The following is a 16,349-nucleotide window of genomic DNA, read 5'->3' as shown; positions in this document are numbered from 1 at the left end:
CGAAAAATATAACAGGGCGCGACATTAAAGTTCCCTTGATAACTGTAAACCAACTTTTATTCGCGTGCGAGAAAATTTTTCAAGGTTCACCAGGGCGTTGTCTGCGCAGAGATATCTTTCAGCGAACTAGCAATTCAATATCTCTGGTAAATTAATGTTAAGATAATCTACACCATAATTGCGAAAATAAATCACCCCGAGTTAAAGAAAGTTTACAATATCAAGCAAGCGCTATATGTAACTGAACCATCTCGTTTTTGATCGTTCAAACCGTTCATAGGTGTTACCCCTACCTGTGAAGTTTGTTGTACAATTTGCAAAATATCTAGGGATGGTGTACTATTTGATATAAAAACGATATGAAAATAAATCAATCGTTTTATCTTTAAAGCAATAACAATGTACTGTACTGAAAGAGGCGTCACCAAAAACGTAAATATAAATTAAAGAACGAGACAATCAAGTTCTAATTGCAGTCATCCAACTTGTATATATTTTCGTGCAAGGTTCGCGAGAGACTTGTCGTCACAAATGCAGTCAATATCTATATATATGTCACTTGTAAATCCTTGTTAAGAAAATTTACATACAGTGTATAAATCCTGAAATTTAGTCCCCGAGAAAAAGTTTATCTAGGGTTGATTGCGAAATAAAGTTTTCTCGATTAAAATTTTAAAGTACTTTAAAATGCTAACTGAAGTATCTTGTATTTGATCGTATAAATCGTTTATAGATTAAAACGTTACCACTGCAGTTACCGTTTTACAAAAATTATCTATCTATCTATCTGCTTGTCTGTTTTATGAAATGACCAATGAACAACTTGTGCAAAACAGTACAGTTACATGTTATAATAAACAAAATACTCATGATGCGCATTAAGGGAAATAAAATGGTATTATTTCATAAAGACTTGCATTAAAGTTTATAATTTTGAACTATTAGGGTGCGATTGCAACGCTATAGGATGACGTTCACTCGAAATGAAATAAAAACTTATGATAATGAAAAAACAAGTATTGTTTTCTATAAACCTTTGATTGAAGTGTTATTTTTCAATTCAAGAGTCAAAGTAGATTCAAGACCTATTTTTCACCAAAAATAGTGCACTGAACAACGGTCAATGATGTTTCTCTATAACAAACATATTGATGAATTATCAACATCTGCAATAAGATTTTCCACAAGGGAGTCAATAATTGTTTGTTTTATAAGTAAAAAAATGGCTTTTATAAAATATTTTGTCTTGGTCGTACCAAATGTAGTCTATTACAATTTCAAACGTAACATTTCTTTATAGTTCTACAAAACACCAAGGTACAAAAATTGATCTACAACTTCTATTTGGTCAGTGTGTATAGGCCATTTTCCGTTTTCATGTACCTTACCTCTGTTTCTAAATACAACAACTTTAGTTTGATCTGTACCGATGGCCAGGTCCAATTTTGAGGCATAATCATATAACATGTCTAAGATAGTTGAAGTTTATGTACAGATTCAGCAAAACATACAATGTTATCAACATAAATTTACGTACAAAGAATTAATTCTTATACTTTTAAAGGGACATTACCATTCTTATGAACTCAATTTCTATATGAATAATGTACAATGAAAAAAGAATGTTGGACTTGCATCAAATCAAATAAAATCTTCTCTATTTGAAGTCTTTGCATTCAGAACACTTAACGCCGTAACTTTCTCTTCGTTTTGGATCGTGGTTATTTATGTTTCCAGATAGAGATGGTAAAACGTGGATTTGCTGGGTGATACATATCCACGACCTCCAAATAGGTTTTTATCTACATTTTTCTAAATAAAAAAAAAGATGGTGTACAAAGTATTTTTAGTGATAGAACAGTGTCATGCTGATTTTAACAACTGATAATTATAAAATCATGATTTTTTAAAGGATCGAAATTACAATTCCACCGCATCGCCCCCTTCTGCTCTTCTATCGGGAAAAAACGTAAAACGTCAAACTCATCCAAATGTACATATTAAATACAAGTATCTTTCGGAAGCCAACATTCAGTTAATAAAATATCATAATTCATTTATAACTTTTGGAAAACATAGATCAATATTTTTTTGTCGAAAACCCATATTTCTTTTCCCAAAAATGATTTTCATTTGTTTACATTGATGTGAATTTGCTTGGCTGACATTCTCCGCATCGTCCTATTCTTCTATAGAGTCCTCATTAACAGCCCTTGTGCTCCGAGTATTAAGCTTTTCCGGTCCCTGTATTCCACACCGTCAATGTAAAGTTTGTTTACAACGAGTATTGCCTTTTATCCCTTTGTTCAAACTTCTTTTGGTGGTTTGGTCCACCTAGCCACTTCTAGAACCACTACTTGAAACAGTCCGCCATTTTTACAGTATGTTGACGGTCTTGGAGCTTTTCCGTCCGAAGAACGTCGGTGTTTCCCGTCGTTTTTGTCTGATTTTGGCATAAATGCAATTCACTGACTTCAAAAATACTACACATAATTACTTTATTTACTCACACAAATCGAAGCTGAGATTTCTCGTTCATCCACCTCAATCCCACGCACGTTCAAATAAAAAGTGCATTTCTTTGCTTACTTTATGGAACAATTTTTAAAAAGGATCAAAAAAAGGATTTAAACTTAAAAAAAAATTCATTTTGAAGCGTTTGAAGGATTTTTAAATGATGTTGACTCTGAAAAGTAAAAAGCAAGCAAAACGTATTAAAATGACAAATTCGTTGAGATCTTATTTATTTATAGTCCAACTGCAGATATGCATCGATACAAAGTTCAAAGGTATTCCGAAATCAGAATAACTGGTGCAAAGGTGTTCAAATAGAGTTTAACAAAGAATGCAATTAAGGATGATGATTCAGAAATGTGATGAAGGCGCGTGCCTTTGTTCACATTTTGGGTGCAAAAACTGTATTTTATACTATATATTGATAAATGCATTTATTGCACCTTATTATGAATATTCAATATCATCTATGATATTGCAAATTACGGTCAGGAATGGTCTGCCATAAACAAGTCCGTAGGAGTAATCTGGCTATAAAAAGGGGGAAATCCTTCCATATAGCCAGCTTTCCATAGGTGATAAACTGCTACATAGCCATTCTTTCGGGGCGGGGGGGGGGCGTTAGGAGGAAAAGGCAGTATATTACACATGTGGAGATCACAACAAATATTACGATCATATTGATACGTATTTACGCTTTATCTAGGTTATATCTTAATTCGTATCAAGGTATACGTAATTTCTTTTCCGAGATCCGCCAGTCGATAAGTTTTGAAGTTATTGTGTATACCGTGTAGTGTATAGATCCAGTTATTTTGTTGCATTAAAATGTAAAGTTTCAAGAAACACAACTCTAGTTATTCGCTAGAAAATGCAATCGCATCACCGCGTTTTTGTAATGAGTCTGTCAAAGGTTTATGAGGCGCTGTGTGAACCGAAAACCCATTATGGCTGGTGAAGATGTGTCGTTGAAATTGTAAATCTTCTATTGATTTAAAACTTGGGATGTTAATCATGAACTTCATCAAACATATATATTTGATATTTTTTTTTATCATTTAATGGCGTTCCATGCTTAAACCTTATAAGCAATCTTTTTTTTTTGCATAAGCAATTACGAAATCGTCTCGCAGTGATTTTAAATAAACTGAAATGGATGGTTTTAAAATTAAAAGCTATGTCAGGCTTCATTGTCGTTAACTGGGTAATTGTAATCATTTTCAAAACCTCAAGTATCACGCCGAGATTTCGATATCTTCATCGCATTTGCTACTGCATGTATCTCTTAATACTGAACATTTGATTTTTATCGATTACCTTAAATTATAATTTGTTATTAAACCTATGCAAATATTTGTATTTCTAAGAGCATAATAGTAGTGTTGAGCAGTATTTTGTTTCAAATTTTACAATAAGCAGTCTAATAACAGTGAACAATTATTCCCGAATCACAACAATGTATAAATCATATATACAGTACACTGAAAATAAGATAAGATCTATCATTGCATTTTTAAAGCAATGACAATGTACTGTTATGAAAAGTAGTTTTAAGCGCGAAAAATATAACAGGGCGCGACATTCAAGTTCCCTTAATAACTGTAAACCAACTTTTATTCGCGTGCGAGAAAATTTGTCAAGGTTCACCAGGGTGTTGTCTGCGCAGAGATATCTTTCAGCGAACTAGCAATTCAATATCTCTGGTAAATTATTGTTAAGATAATCTACACCTTAATTGCGAAAAAAAGTCACCCCGAGTTAAAGTAAGTTAACAATATCAAGCAAGCGCTACATGTAACTGAACCATCTCGTTTTTGATCGTTCAAACCGTTCATAGGTGTTACCCTTACCTGTGAAGTTTGTTGTACAATTTGCAAAATATCTAGGGATGGTGTACTATTTGATATAAAAACGATATGAAAATAAATCAATCGTTTTATCTTTAAAGCAATAACAATGTACTGTACTGAAAGAGGCGTCACCAAAAACGTAAATATAAATTAAATAACGAGACAATCAAGTTCTTCTAATTGCAGTCATCCAACTTATATATATTTTCGTGCAAGGTTCGCGAGAGACTTGTCGTCACAAATGCAGTCAATATCTATATATATGTCACTTGTAAATCCTTGTTAAGAAAATTTACATACAGTGTATAAATCCTGAAAGGATTTAGTCCCCGAGAAATAGTTTATCTAGGGTTGATTGCGAGATAAAGTTTTCTCGATTAAAATTTTAAAGTACTTTAAAATGCTAACTGAAGTATCTCGTATTTGATCGTATAAATCGTTCATAGATTAAAACGTTACCACTGCAGTTACCGTTTTACAAAAATTATCTATCTATCTATCTATCTGCTTGTCTGTTTTATGAAATGACCAATGAACAACTTGTGCAAAACAGTACAAGTTACATGTTATGATGAACAAAATGTTCATTATGCGCATTAAGGGAAATAAAATGGTATTATTTCATAAAGACTTGCATTAAAGTTTATAATTTTGAACTATTAGGGTGCGATTGCAACGCTATAGGATGACGTTCACTCGAAATGAAATAAAAACTTATGATAATGAAAAAACAAATATTGTATTCTATAAACCTTTGATTGACGTGTTATTTTTCAATTCAAGAGTCAAAGTAGATTGAAGACCTATTTTTCACCAAAAATAGTGCCCTGAACAACGGTCAATGATGTTTCTCTATAACAAACATATTGATGAATTATTAACATCTGCAATAAGATTTTCCACAAGGGAGTCGATAATTGTTTGTTTTATAAGTAAAAAAATGGCTTTTATAAAATATTTTGTCTTGGTCGTACCAAATGTAGTCTATTCCAATTTCAAACATAAAATTTCTTTATAGTTCAACAAAACACCAAGGTACAGAAATTGATCTACAACTTCTATTTGGTCAGTGTGTATATGCCATTTTTCGTTTTCATGTACTTTACCCCTGTTTCTAAATACAACAACTTTAGTTTGATCTGTACCAATGGCCAGGTCCAATTTTGAGGCATAATCATATAACATGTCTAAGATAGTTGAAGTCTATGTACAGATTCAGCAAAACTTACCATGTTATCAACATAAATTTACGTACAAAGAATTAATTCTTATACTTTTAAAGGGACATTACCATTCTTATGAACTCAATTTCTATATGAATAATGTACAATGAAAAAAGAATGTTGGACTTGCATCAAATAAAATAAAATCTCCTCTATTTGAAGTCTTTGCATTCAGAACACTTAACGCCGTAACTTTCTCTTCGTTTTGGATCGTGGTTATTTATGTTTCCAGATAGAGATGGTAAAACGTGGATTTTCTGGGTAATACATATCCACGACCTCCAAATAGGTTTTTATCTACATTTTTCTAAATAAAAAAAAAGATGGTGTACAAAGTATTTTTAGTGATAGAACAGTGTCATGCTGATTTTAACAACTGGTAATTATAAAATCATGATTTTTTAAAGGATCGAAATTACAATTCCACCGCATCGCTCACTTCTGCTCTTCTGTCGGGAAAAAACGTAAGAGTCAAACGCATCCAAATGTACATATTAAATACATGTATCTTTCGGAAGCCAACATTCAGTTAATAAAACATCATGATTCATCTATAACTTTTGGAAACATAGATCAATATTTTTTTGTCGAAAACCCATATTTCTATTCCAAAAAATGTTTTTCATTTGTTTACATTGATGTGATTTTGTTTGGCTGACATTCTCTGCATCGTCCTATTCTTATATAGAGTCCTCATTAACAGCCCTGTGCTCCGAGTATTAAGCTTTTCCGGTCCCTGTATTCCACACCGTCAATGTAAAGTTTGTTTACAATGAGTATTGCCTTTTATCCCTTTGTTCAAACCTCTTTTGTTCGTTTGGTCCACCTGGCCACTTCTAGAACCACTTCTTGAAACAGTCCGCCATTTTTACAGTCTGTTGACGGTCTTGGAGCTTTTCCGTCCGAAGAACGTCGGTATTTTCCGTCGTTTTTGTCTGATTTTGGCATAAATGCCATTCACTGACTTCAAAAATACTACACATAATTACTTTATTTACTCACACAAATCGAAGCTGGGTTTCTCGTTCCCCTCAATCCCACGCATTTTCAAATATAAAGTGTATTTCTTTGCTTACTTTATGGAACAATTTTTAAAAAGGATAAAAAAAAGATGTAAACTTTAAAAAAAAAATTCATTTGGAAGCGTTAGAAGGATATTTAAATGTTATTGACTCTGAAAAGTAAAATGACAGCAAAATTCGTTGAGATCTTATTTATTTATAGTCAAACTGCAGATATGCATCGATACAAAGTTCAAAGGTATTCCGAAATCAGAATAACTGGTGCAAAGGTGTTCAAATAAAGTTTAACAAAGAATGCAATTAAGGATGATGATTCAGAAATGTGATGAAGGTGCGTGCCTTTTTTCACATTTTGGGAGCAAAAACTGTATTTTATACTATGTATTGATAAATGCACTTATTACTCTTTATTATGAATATTCAATATCATCTATGATATTGCAAATTACGGTCAGGAATGGTCTGCCATAAACAAGTCCATGGGAGTAATCTGGCTATAAAAAGGGGGAAATCCTTCCATATAGCCAGCTTTCCATAGGTGAAAAACTGCTACATAGCCATTCTTTCGGGTAGGGGGGATGGTTAGGAGGAAAAGGCACCATATTGCACCAGTAGAGATCACAACAATCATTACGATTATATTGATTCAAATTTATGCTTTTGCTTGCTTATATATCTTAATTCGTATTAAGGTCTATGTAATTTCATCTCCGAGATCCACCAGTCGATATGTCTTGAAGTTATTGTGTATACCGTATAGTGTATAAATCCAGTTATTTTGTTGGATTAAAATGTAAAGTTTCAAGGAGCGCTAAAAACAGATGTGAACAGATTTTTACACAATCAGGGCAAATACACTACGGGTTTTAATATAAAGGGGGAAATAGATAGATGGCTATGAAAGTCACTTAGATTCTCAAAACATACAGTAAAATCACTAATCTAATTGTTTTTGCTGTTTGAGATAATTCATAAATTTAACTATTATATAACCATTATATTAGAGATAATAAGACATATACTTGTAGGAAATAACATGTACGGATTATCTTTATTTAGAATAGATTGATGTCGCTAGATTACAGGTTTTCAGATCCATGGTTTGAACGATTTATCCTCTGTAACTTTTATTGAATATGATTCATTGGTGTTATTGTGTTTGAAGATGTTTTTATTTTATAGGGGAAACGCCAGACTGCATGATGACATCAAACAGAAATGTTATCAATAACAGCGGCAATTACGTTTTGTGCCAACGGAATGAAAATGAAAAAGGCCAAACTATACCATACTTTGCTATATTTGAAAATGACACGTACTTTACAAAACACAGTTTTCAACCCCGAGAAAACTGTGAAAACAACCAGAAACCGTACATTGAAAGCCCGGAACTAAGACATGTTAGTAAGTATTTCTCCCTGTTTTTAAGGGAAACACACTTAACAAAGCTGCCTTAATGTTATATGATATAAAATACATAAAAATAATAAATTAGCCGTGCGATTAGTATACTAGTATAAGATTTAACCACTCACAACCTATAAAATAAGATTAATGTTTCCGACGTGTAATCTTTTATTTCTATTATTGGCAATTTGTATTTATGTGTACTGTATGCTGAACCATTAATTTTTAAGGAAACGTATTTATAAATACCTTGAAAATAGTCAGATTTTAACAGTACGAATAATTTAGATATATTTTGTAGTCGTATGTATTCCTACGCCAGAGTTAAATTTAGTCTCGTTCAACCAAAAGCTTGGCTGTATCTGTAAATCTCAGACGAACAGAGAGTCTCTCTTGGTAGTCAGAGATAAACGGAGACAGTCGAGCTTCTGGTTGAACGGGACTATAGGTCAATATTGCTTGGATCCAGACATGTGTACAATTTTTAGAAATATTTCGCTTACTGATACATATTTTGATGGAATTAATTCTATCTTTAAATATTACAAAACATGATTCATATGGGGTGTTCTCGAAATTCCTGTCGAAAAAGTTCGAGAATTCATATTATAAAAATGTGCGTAATTCTAATACAGATTATATATATATATATATATATATATATATATATATATATATATATATATATATATATATATATATATATATATATATATATATATATATATATATATATTAATGTGTATATAGTTATTATTAAAGATTTTTCCGTAGAATGAAAATCATTCGTAAAAAAAAATTCTCGAACACACAAGGTAGATATTAAAACAATGTATATATAGTATTTACATATAATTTGATAGTATTCAATGTCTAGTATACATAGAATTGCAAATCAAACAGAAACACAGCAACCAATATTTTCTGATTTGAACTGTTTATAGGTATTCAAAATAAATTACATTAAAGTTTACAAACAATTTAAACTATTCTATTTGCTAAACAATCTCAAAAATGGTTCAAAGAAATACATAAGTTTGAATATGATAAACCATCGTCAGGGGTACTTAACTGATGATTTTGGGTTTTTTTAAAGGTACATTTTGGTATTTGCCGGATCCTCCGATGTACGTTCCTGACGAACCAATATCCAAATCGTGTCCCGGTAGGTTTTAGCATTGTTTTGCATTGGACAAACAGGTTACGGTGATAAAGTTAGGCATTAACATGTATGCAAGTATCATTCAAACAATGAGAGAGCTGACACAGCACTTATAGATGTAGTCGTAAATTATGCATTGAGAATTGCATCTTGAATGTTGAAATGAGGTCACTTGATGCCTGCTCGGATAAGCTTTGTTGTTGTTCCAAAGCAAGGAAAAAAAAAACAAACAGTAATTTTGTTACCGAATGAAAAAAGAAAAAAACATTTGGAAATTAAATAACATAATATTCAGGAACAATTGAAAATGAGTAGATTAACCAAATAATAAGCTGAAATATTCTTTTGTATGGAATCCGGATAGGGCCATTGAGTTCACTTTCGCATCATCGCACCATCGACGTGTGAGTCGATAATGCGATGGTGCAATAGTTCTATGACGATGATGCGATGGTGCAATAGTGCGATGACGATGATGCGATGGCGCGACAATGCGATGCAATAGTGCGATGACACGATAAAGCGGTATCGCGATGCTACGATGGCGATAACGCAATGATGCGATAGCGGTGACACATTGGCGCGATAGCGATGATGCGATGCGCTATCGCGTCATCATTAGTTCTTTATCGCGTCATCCTAATCGTATCATCGCATCATCGCTCTATCGACTTTTTTCCAAAAGGATAACATTCCCAGCAGCCATTGCACAACATGGCGTTTGAAGACGAAGAGATTCTAGAATATATTATTAAGGCATAGGATTTAAGATGAAATTTTATTACGAACACAGTAACGTGCGGATGTTTGTGTTTGTTGATGTATAAATATAAACCCTGCAAATATATCATATGAAAAATAACTATTTGTAATTAACTTGTACATACTTTCCATCTTAATCTAAATGAAGGTATAATACTATTGCAATATTATAATTCATATTACATACACAAGTCATTTAAATATTTAAAGGGAGGTAACTCTGACAATTACAATAAAGATAGAGCACGTAATCCTCCCTTAATTGTCATAACAATAAGTACTGGTTCAAAATAATAAATACACACTCTTTATCAAATCTAATAGCTCACTAGTATATCGGAATTGAATTTTATTTCGCTCAATATATGGAGCGTGTGTGTTTGTTTTTAATTGATTTAAATGTGAATTATCACCCTCCCTGTTTAAATCCATGGCTTGATGACGTGGTCTTCTCTAATTGCATTTTTTTCTTTGTTTATTTACCTACAATTTAAATATTTATATTGTTAGCTAGACGGACAAGGCTTATTTGTAATACATTATTATTATTATTAGAATATTCAAGTTTATCAACCTAATAACGTCAATTTCTCATATGAAATCCGTACATATATTCACTGCCTGTTGTGTTTTCTCTTTTCAATGGCGAATGAGCAAAACAGTCGATAGAGCAATGGCACGATGGCACAATGACGATGACGCGATAAAGAACTGAAGTACCGATGACGCGATAGAGCATAGCATCATCGCTATCGCACCATCGCGTCATCGCTATCGCACCATCCTGTTATCGCTATCGTATCATCGTGTCGTCCCGCTATCGCTTTATTGTGCCATTGCACCATCGTCATCGTATTGTCGCGCCATCGCATCATCGCCATCGCACTATCGCATCATCGTCATCGCACCATCGCACTATCGACTCAAACATCGATGGTGCGATGTTGCGATAGTGAACTACATGGCCCTATCCGGTTTATTTACTTTTGTGACAAGGCATTCATTGCGAGCATTGTAATAATTACAAGCATCTTTTTTATTGGGGAGGGTTTGAATGCGTCCTGGTGCATGGTATCAACATGGAATTGATAAAAAAATTTAATATCAGCTACTGAATTAATATAACTGTATCAAACTTAATCTATTTTTTTTTATTTTAACAAATTGCATATTTGTTAGATCGCGCCACAGATCACAAAACAACTCGCACTTTCGTTCTGATATATGCTTTTACAATATACATATTCCATATTATTTTCTGTATTTGAATAAAAACTATCAACATTTTCAAAACATATCAAATGCAGTAAGGAGAAGGAAGGAATATTTCATAGAAACTCTTATCGTCCTGTAATTGTTTTCTTTAATATTTGATAGAACTCTTTAAATGAAAAAATATTTTCAGTTATTTGTTTTTCTTTGAAAACTTCACAATCTTTTGATTCACTTGATCATGACCCAAACTTTTTTTTATTATACTTCAGAGCTTCAAGAGAAAATTGAAATTAGGAAGAAAAAGTTGACTGTCCTTAGAAAAGAGACAAATAAGTACCAACGGACGCTGATCAGTGCCCCCGATGACAGGCCAACCTCTAAATACATGGGGGTGACTGGAGCTTTATTCATCTCTCTCGTCGCTGGGATAATTGTCTGTATTGACCTTACGAACTTTTGCAAAATATTTAAACCTGTACGTGTCAAAGTTGAATAACGATGAGAATGAAGTTCGTTGTCCTTTTATCAGGGTATATATGCTGCAGATGTGCAGCAAGTTTATTGTAAGACAACTTTCTCGTTTGCAGATAATTACGTTTAGCAGCAATCTAGCCGAAAACATTTCAGTAGTTGCGGCACGTTTGCCGAAATTCACTCAGAAAATTTGCCTGAAGACAGTTTCTGAAAAGGGGTTCTAGAAAAACAAACAGACAAAAGTTTTAAATTGAATATGATAAAAACACTGTTAAATTTATTTTTTACACTTATGCTAGATTTATTGCGCGTACACGTACTTTTTTACTCTAAACAGGGACTGACAAGTGAGTAATTGATACCGTCGACTTAGTGTTGGCATTTTGTTTAGGATTAAGATTACTCATAATTTTGATGATTTTAAAGTTAATTTGCGTGAGTTAAATAGCTTAAAATTATTTGAATATCTTTAATTTTTTCAAATATTGACATAACATTTAACATTTCTTCTATATAAAGAAATTATGTTTCTCTATAAACTGAAATGAGTCAAAAAAGAGAAAAGTTATTTTTGTCTCCTTTTTTTGAACTTGAAATATTTTCGCACCACTAAAAAAGTGAAGTTTTTTCCCCTTTTTGTCAATACAATTCTGCATTTTTTTGTCGATTTCATCTTACTTATTTCTTTAGATAAGTGTATCACATGCAGTGCTCAAATACATATACTTAAAAAAATTATCCATAACATTTTAGGCAGCATATCTCAAAAGTTTAATAATCAACATCAAATGTATTTTTCACATGTTTCACTTAATATCAGTCAATATCACTTATGTAATCAACTTATAAAATGATTTTACCCTGTATTGACGTCACAATGAATTGTACGTATTTCTACTGAATTAGTGTCCTGGGTTTTGCATAAAAATCCTATAAAATAGGGATTAAATCATTAAAATAGAATTAAAACGTGATGAAAAAATCCAACTCGTTGAGTGATTGTTATCTCCTTGCTTTGAGATAGAAAACACAACTCATTTGAATTGAAATCATGAACTATCACTAATGATCAAAAATAATGATGGATCCTATATTTACAGGATTGTACATATCCTTTTGCGACAATATTCGGTTGTTATTTCACACAATTTTCGGTTAACTATAGGTTATTATGACGTTGATATCGGTATGGGTTGTTCATACATGTATGTCCTATGTCCGAGTATGACGTCAAATAATTACTTCAAATAGGTTATATAAAAAAACAAGTTTATAGATTTGTTTACAATAAGTATTTATCCCATGAAGTTTTTCATTGTATAATGATAAAACCATTACATTGAAGTTTTTTTTTTATTTTGCATCATATATGTATATGAGCCTTTGGTTGCTGTTTGTCTTAGCCCTCGTGAATCCCGGCCAATAAGTGGACTGTTTTTGCAGTCTGGGTTAACGTCAACTTTAAATTTCTTTTTTTCCAAGCTGTCTCACTAATTGTCAATCTTTATCTCTTTCAATGATAAATAGTTATTCAGGAATGGGGTTACGTGGTATATTTCTGTGAAGAGAAAATATTAAATGTTGTGATCCTATTTTGCAGGTATAAATCATCCAGATACTAGTTTGTACATATTTTAAGACATCACGATAACAAAAGAAAACTGACATGATTAATCAGAACATGTTTTAACAAATGTTGACCTCTTCCCGAGATTGTGTTTAACAATGAAAATTTAGCTTTGCAAGGGAAACTTTATGTTCACTCTTATCTTAGAACGATTTTTTTTATATGCGCTTCATTTTTTAATTACATTTTAAGGAACAATTTTAATTATGTTCCTATTTCATTTAAGACTAAGCCGACTGCAATTAGGTTTTTGGTGTTATATATCAAAAAATAAAACATCTTAAGAAAAAATGGCATTATTGAAGTAAATAACGGAATGTAAAAAATATACATCATCAAGAGGGTCAGCATAGACCAGGAAACAACTTACTACTGTGTAAAGTGTGTAATGGCAGTTTATTATGCATTAGCTGACCTCCAACAGTAAACAAATAATTTTAAATCAAGACAATTTAATGATATTTTCAAGCTCCCATTTCGTCGACATTTTGAACTAAATAAACTAACAAAATTTTAGTTACTGACCACAAATTTTTGACCCTCAAAAGAAATATTTCTTTGAGGTAGTGCAATTTTGAAAACGGATATAAATGTAAAAAAACTGAATACGTATTTTTGTTGTTGTTTTTATGGCCATGTAAAAGTGTACATATTGGTATCATTAACTATTGCGTACTTTTTAGTGTTTAAGGTCAAGATCTAGTAAATCAAAGGTGCCTACAAGTTAAAGAAATTCAAGATATAAATTTTTTCAATGATGTCTCATGACAATAGCTTTGTTTCATGGGGTGTACCGTGGCATACATTTTTGGTAGACACAAAGAAAAATCATGTTTTAAACAACCATTTTCCATGAAATATGAAGGATAAAAGTAACAAATCTCGGAGTTTTGTCCATTTTTGACTAATGAAATATATCTAGAATGCGTACAGTCTCTCCAAAAACGGCATTTAACAAGCTATTGACCTCCTCTTTAAAATGATGTCAAATTGAATATAGGTACCGGGATTACTTTTCCCGTGATTAAAAATAGAATTTCAAAATATTGTTTTATTTTCTATATAGTTCATTTGAAGCCGTAAATACGGAAAAAGATTGATCAAATCAATTATAACGTCATTATGGTTCTAGCACCAAAAGGACAGTCCGGATTTATTTACTAGATCTTGACCTTAAGCCTTCGGCGTTTTATTTGTACTATAATGAATGTAATATCACGCATTACTTTTTCTCTTCTCTATTGACAAACTGTTACATATTACTGGCTGTTGTCTAACTTTCGAGGACTGTCCAATAATTTCTTAGACAAGCCATGTTATTCAGTTATCTAAAGATGCGGAAAATAAAAATAATCTTTGGAGAGTTTTTTCCCCTTTGTTAGTAATGAATTGTTAGTTTGACACATTCAAAAAAGAAATTTATGTAACTTTTTTAGTTGTAAATACTTTTTAAAGATTTTTTAGCAATCATTTTTCATATGATATATATTGTTTTTAATCCTTTTCTTTGATTGTTAATTGTTGTGGAAGATCCTATCCCCTTTTTACCTCACCCGACCAAAGGATCAAGTGAGCTTTTCTGATCAAAATTTGTCCGTTGTCTGTCGTAGTCGTCGTCAGTGTCATTGTTGCCGTTGTCGTAAAATTTTCACATTTTCATGTTCTTTTCAAGAACCACTGGGCTAATTTTAACCAAACTCTGCACAAAGAATCCTTGGGGAAGGGCTTTCACATGTGTTTTAATGAAGGGCCTTTTTCAAAGGGGAGACAATTGCGAATGAGTAAAAAAAGGGTGAAGTACTTATGTTTTCTCAAGAACCAAACAGTCTTAAAAATTCAAACTTAAACTTTAGTTTTCTGATATATAGTATGTTTATTTTTTTTAAAACATGACCCCAAAGGCTCAGGAAGAAACCATTACAAGGCATCAAAGTTTATATTAGAAAGTAGAAAATAACACTTAAATAATTCTACTGAAAAACTGAAATGCTATAATCTGTGCACATATTATAGACAAAAGCTATTGTACCAAGTCTATATTTAGTATATTACATTCATCACTATGGGTTTGTCAGAATGGAGGGGGGTGGGGTGGTATTATAATATAATATTTAAGGCATTGAGGTTAAGGAAACAAGGCACATGACTGTTAGTTAGTTTTCTAATTATTTATCAATAGTATCAATATCTCGTTTTTAATTAATTTATAGATCGGTTGGAAAAGTAATAAAACATACACATTTTTCCTAATACTTTCTTAATACTGAAGCCAAATTAAAGTCGAGATTAAGAAACACAAATGCATTAACAAACAATTATGGATTCCAAAAGTGTTAATGTCTAAAACAAACAACATAAATGTCATGCACAGTCTCAGTTTGATCAATGCAGCTGATAAAAAGACTTTAAATCTTCTTTATATAGTTTAGCCTACTATATATAATTTAGAAATGTAATGCAACAATTTGCAGTATCATTTTGTATTAAATCATCCTGACTCTTACATGTAATTAATACAACTACTAAAACGTAAGTGGCTTTGTATTTGTGTTTGACTTTATAAAGCTCCTTTGTATATAAAGTTTGCTGCGTTGATTAGAGTTATGGCCAATGTTACCCAGATGAGCAATGTTGCCTATGGGCCTCTTATTTCGAGTAATTTTATTAACATTATTATCAATGTATTTTGATCGCTTAATATGTACTTGTATTTCTGGAATGTGTTAATAAAATTTGCAAAAAAGTACATTTTTCTTTGTTGTAAAAAAGTGTACACTTATGTTTGAATTGCAAATTAAAGTTTGGTTGTTAAAGGACAAAGGAAAGAAGATTAATATTTCTTAAAACTTATAGTTTCATTACAAAATTAAGTAGAATCCTTCTACGAGCAATAAAGGCAATAAAGACCATAGCTTACAACTGGTTTCCCTGACACTATGCGGATGACTCATTCACTTCCCCTGGATGAAACATCAGGTCATCGTAGGTTTACCCCAGAGCGCATTTGTAACTGGATGAACTAACACAATAAAAGTAAAGTGTCTCGTCTAAGGAAAAAACACAGAACATGAAGTGACCAAATCTAGGTTTAAG

At 32.0% G+C, this 16,349-nt stretch overlaps 1 protein-coding gene across 1 annotated transcript in view; it reads left to right on the top strand.

Annotated features, from left to right (window-relative positions):
- LOC128184875 (uncharacterized) overlaps positions 1–12,799 on the top strand; it is a 28,182-nt gene extending 15,383 nt beyond the window's left edge. The window contains exons 5-7 of the mRNA XM_052854508.1: positions 7,792–8,013; positions 9,113–9,181; positions 11,425–12,799. Of these exons, the coding sequence (XP_052710468.1) occupies positions 7,792–8,013; positions 9,113–9,181; positions 11,425–11,651 (518 nt within the window). The 3' untranslated portion in view covers positions 11,652–12,799. The remainder of the gene's footprint in view (positions 1–7,791; positions 8,014–9,112; positions 9,182–11,424) is intronic.
- The last annotated feature ends 3,550 nt before the right edge of the window (positions 12,800–16,349 follow it).

The sequence above is a fragment of the Crassostrea angulata genome, chromosome 5 (genome assembly GCF_025612915.1).
Source record: "Crassostrea angulata isolate pt1a10 chromosome 5, ASM2561291v2, whole genome shotgun sequence".
Lineage (NCBI taxonomy): Eukaryota > Metazoa > Mollusca > Bivalvia > Ostreida > Ostreidae > Magallana > Magallana angulata.
The sequence above is the reverse complement of the archived record's forward strand: the minus strand, read 5'-3'. Positions and strand labels throughout refer to the sequence as shown.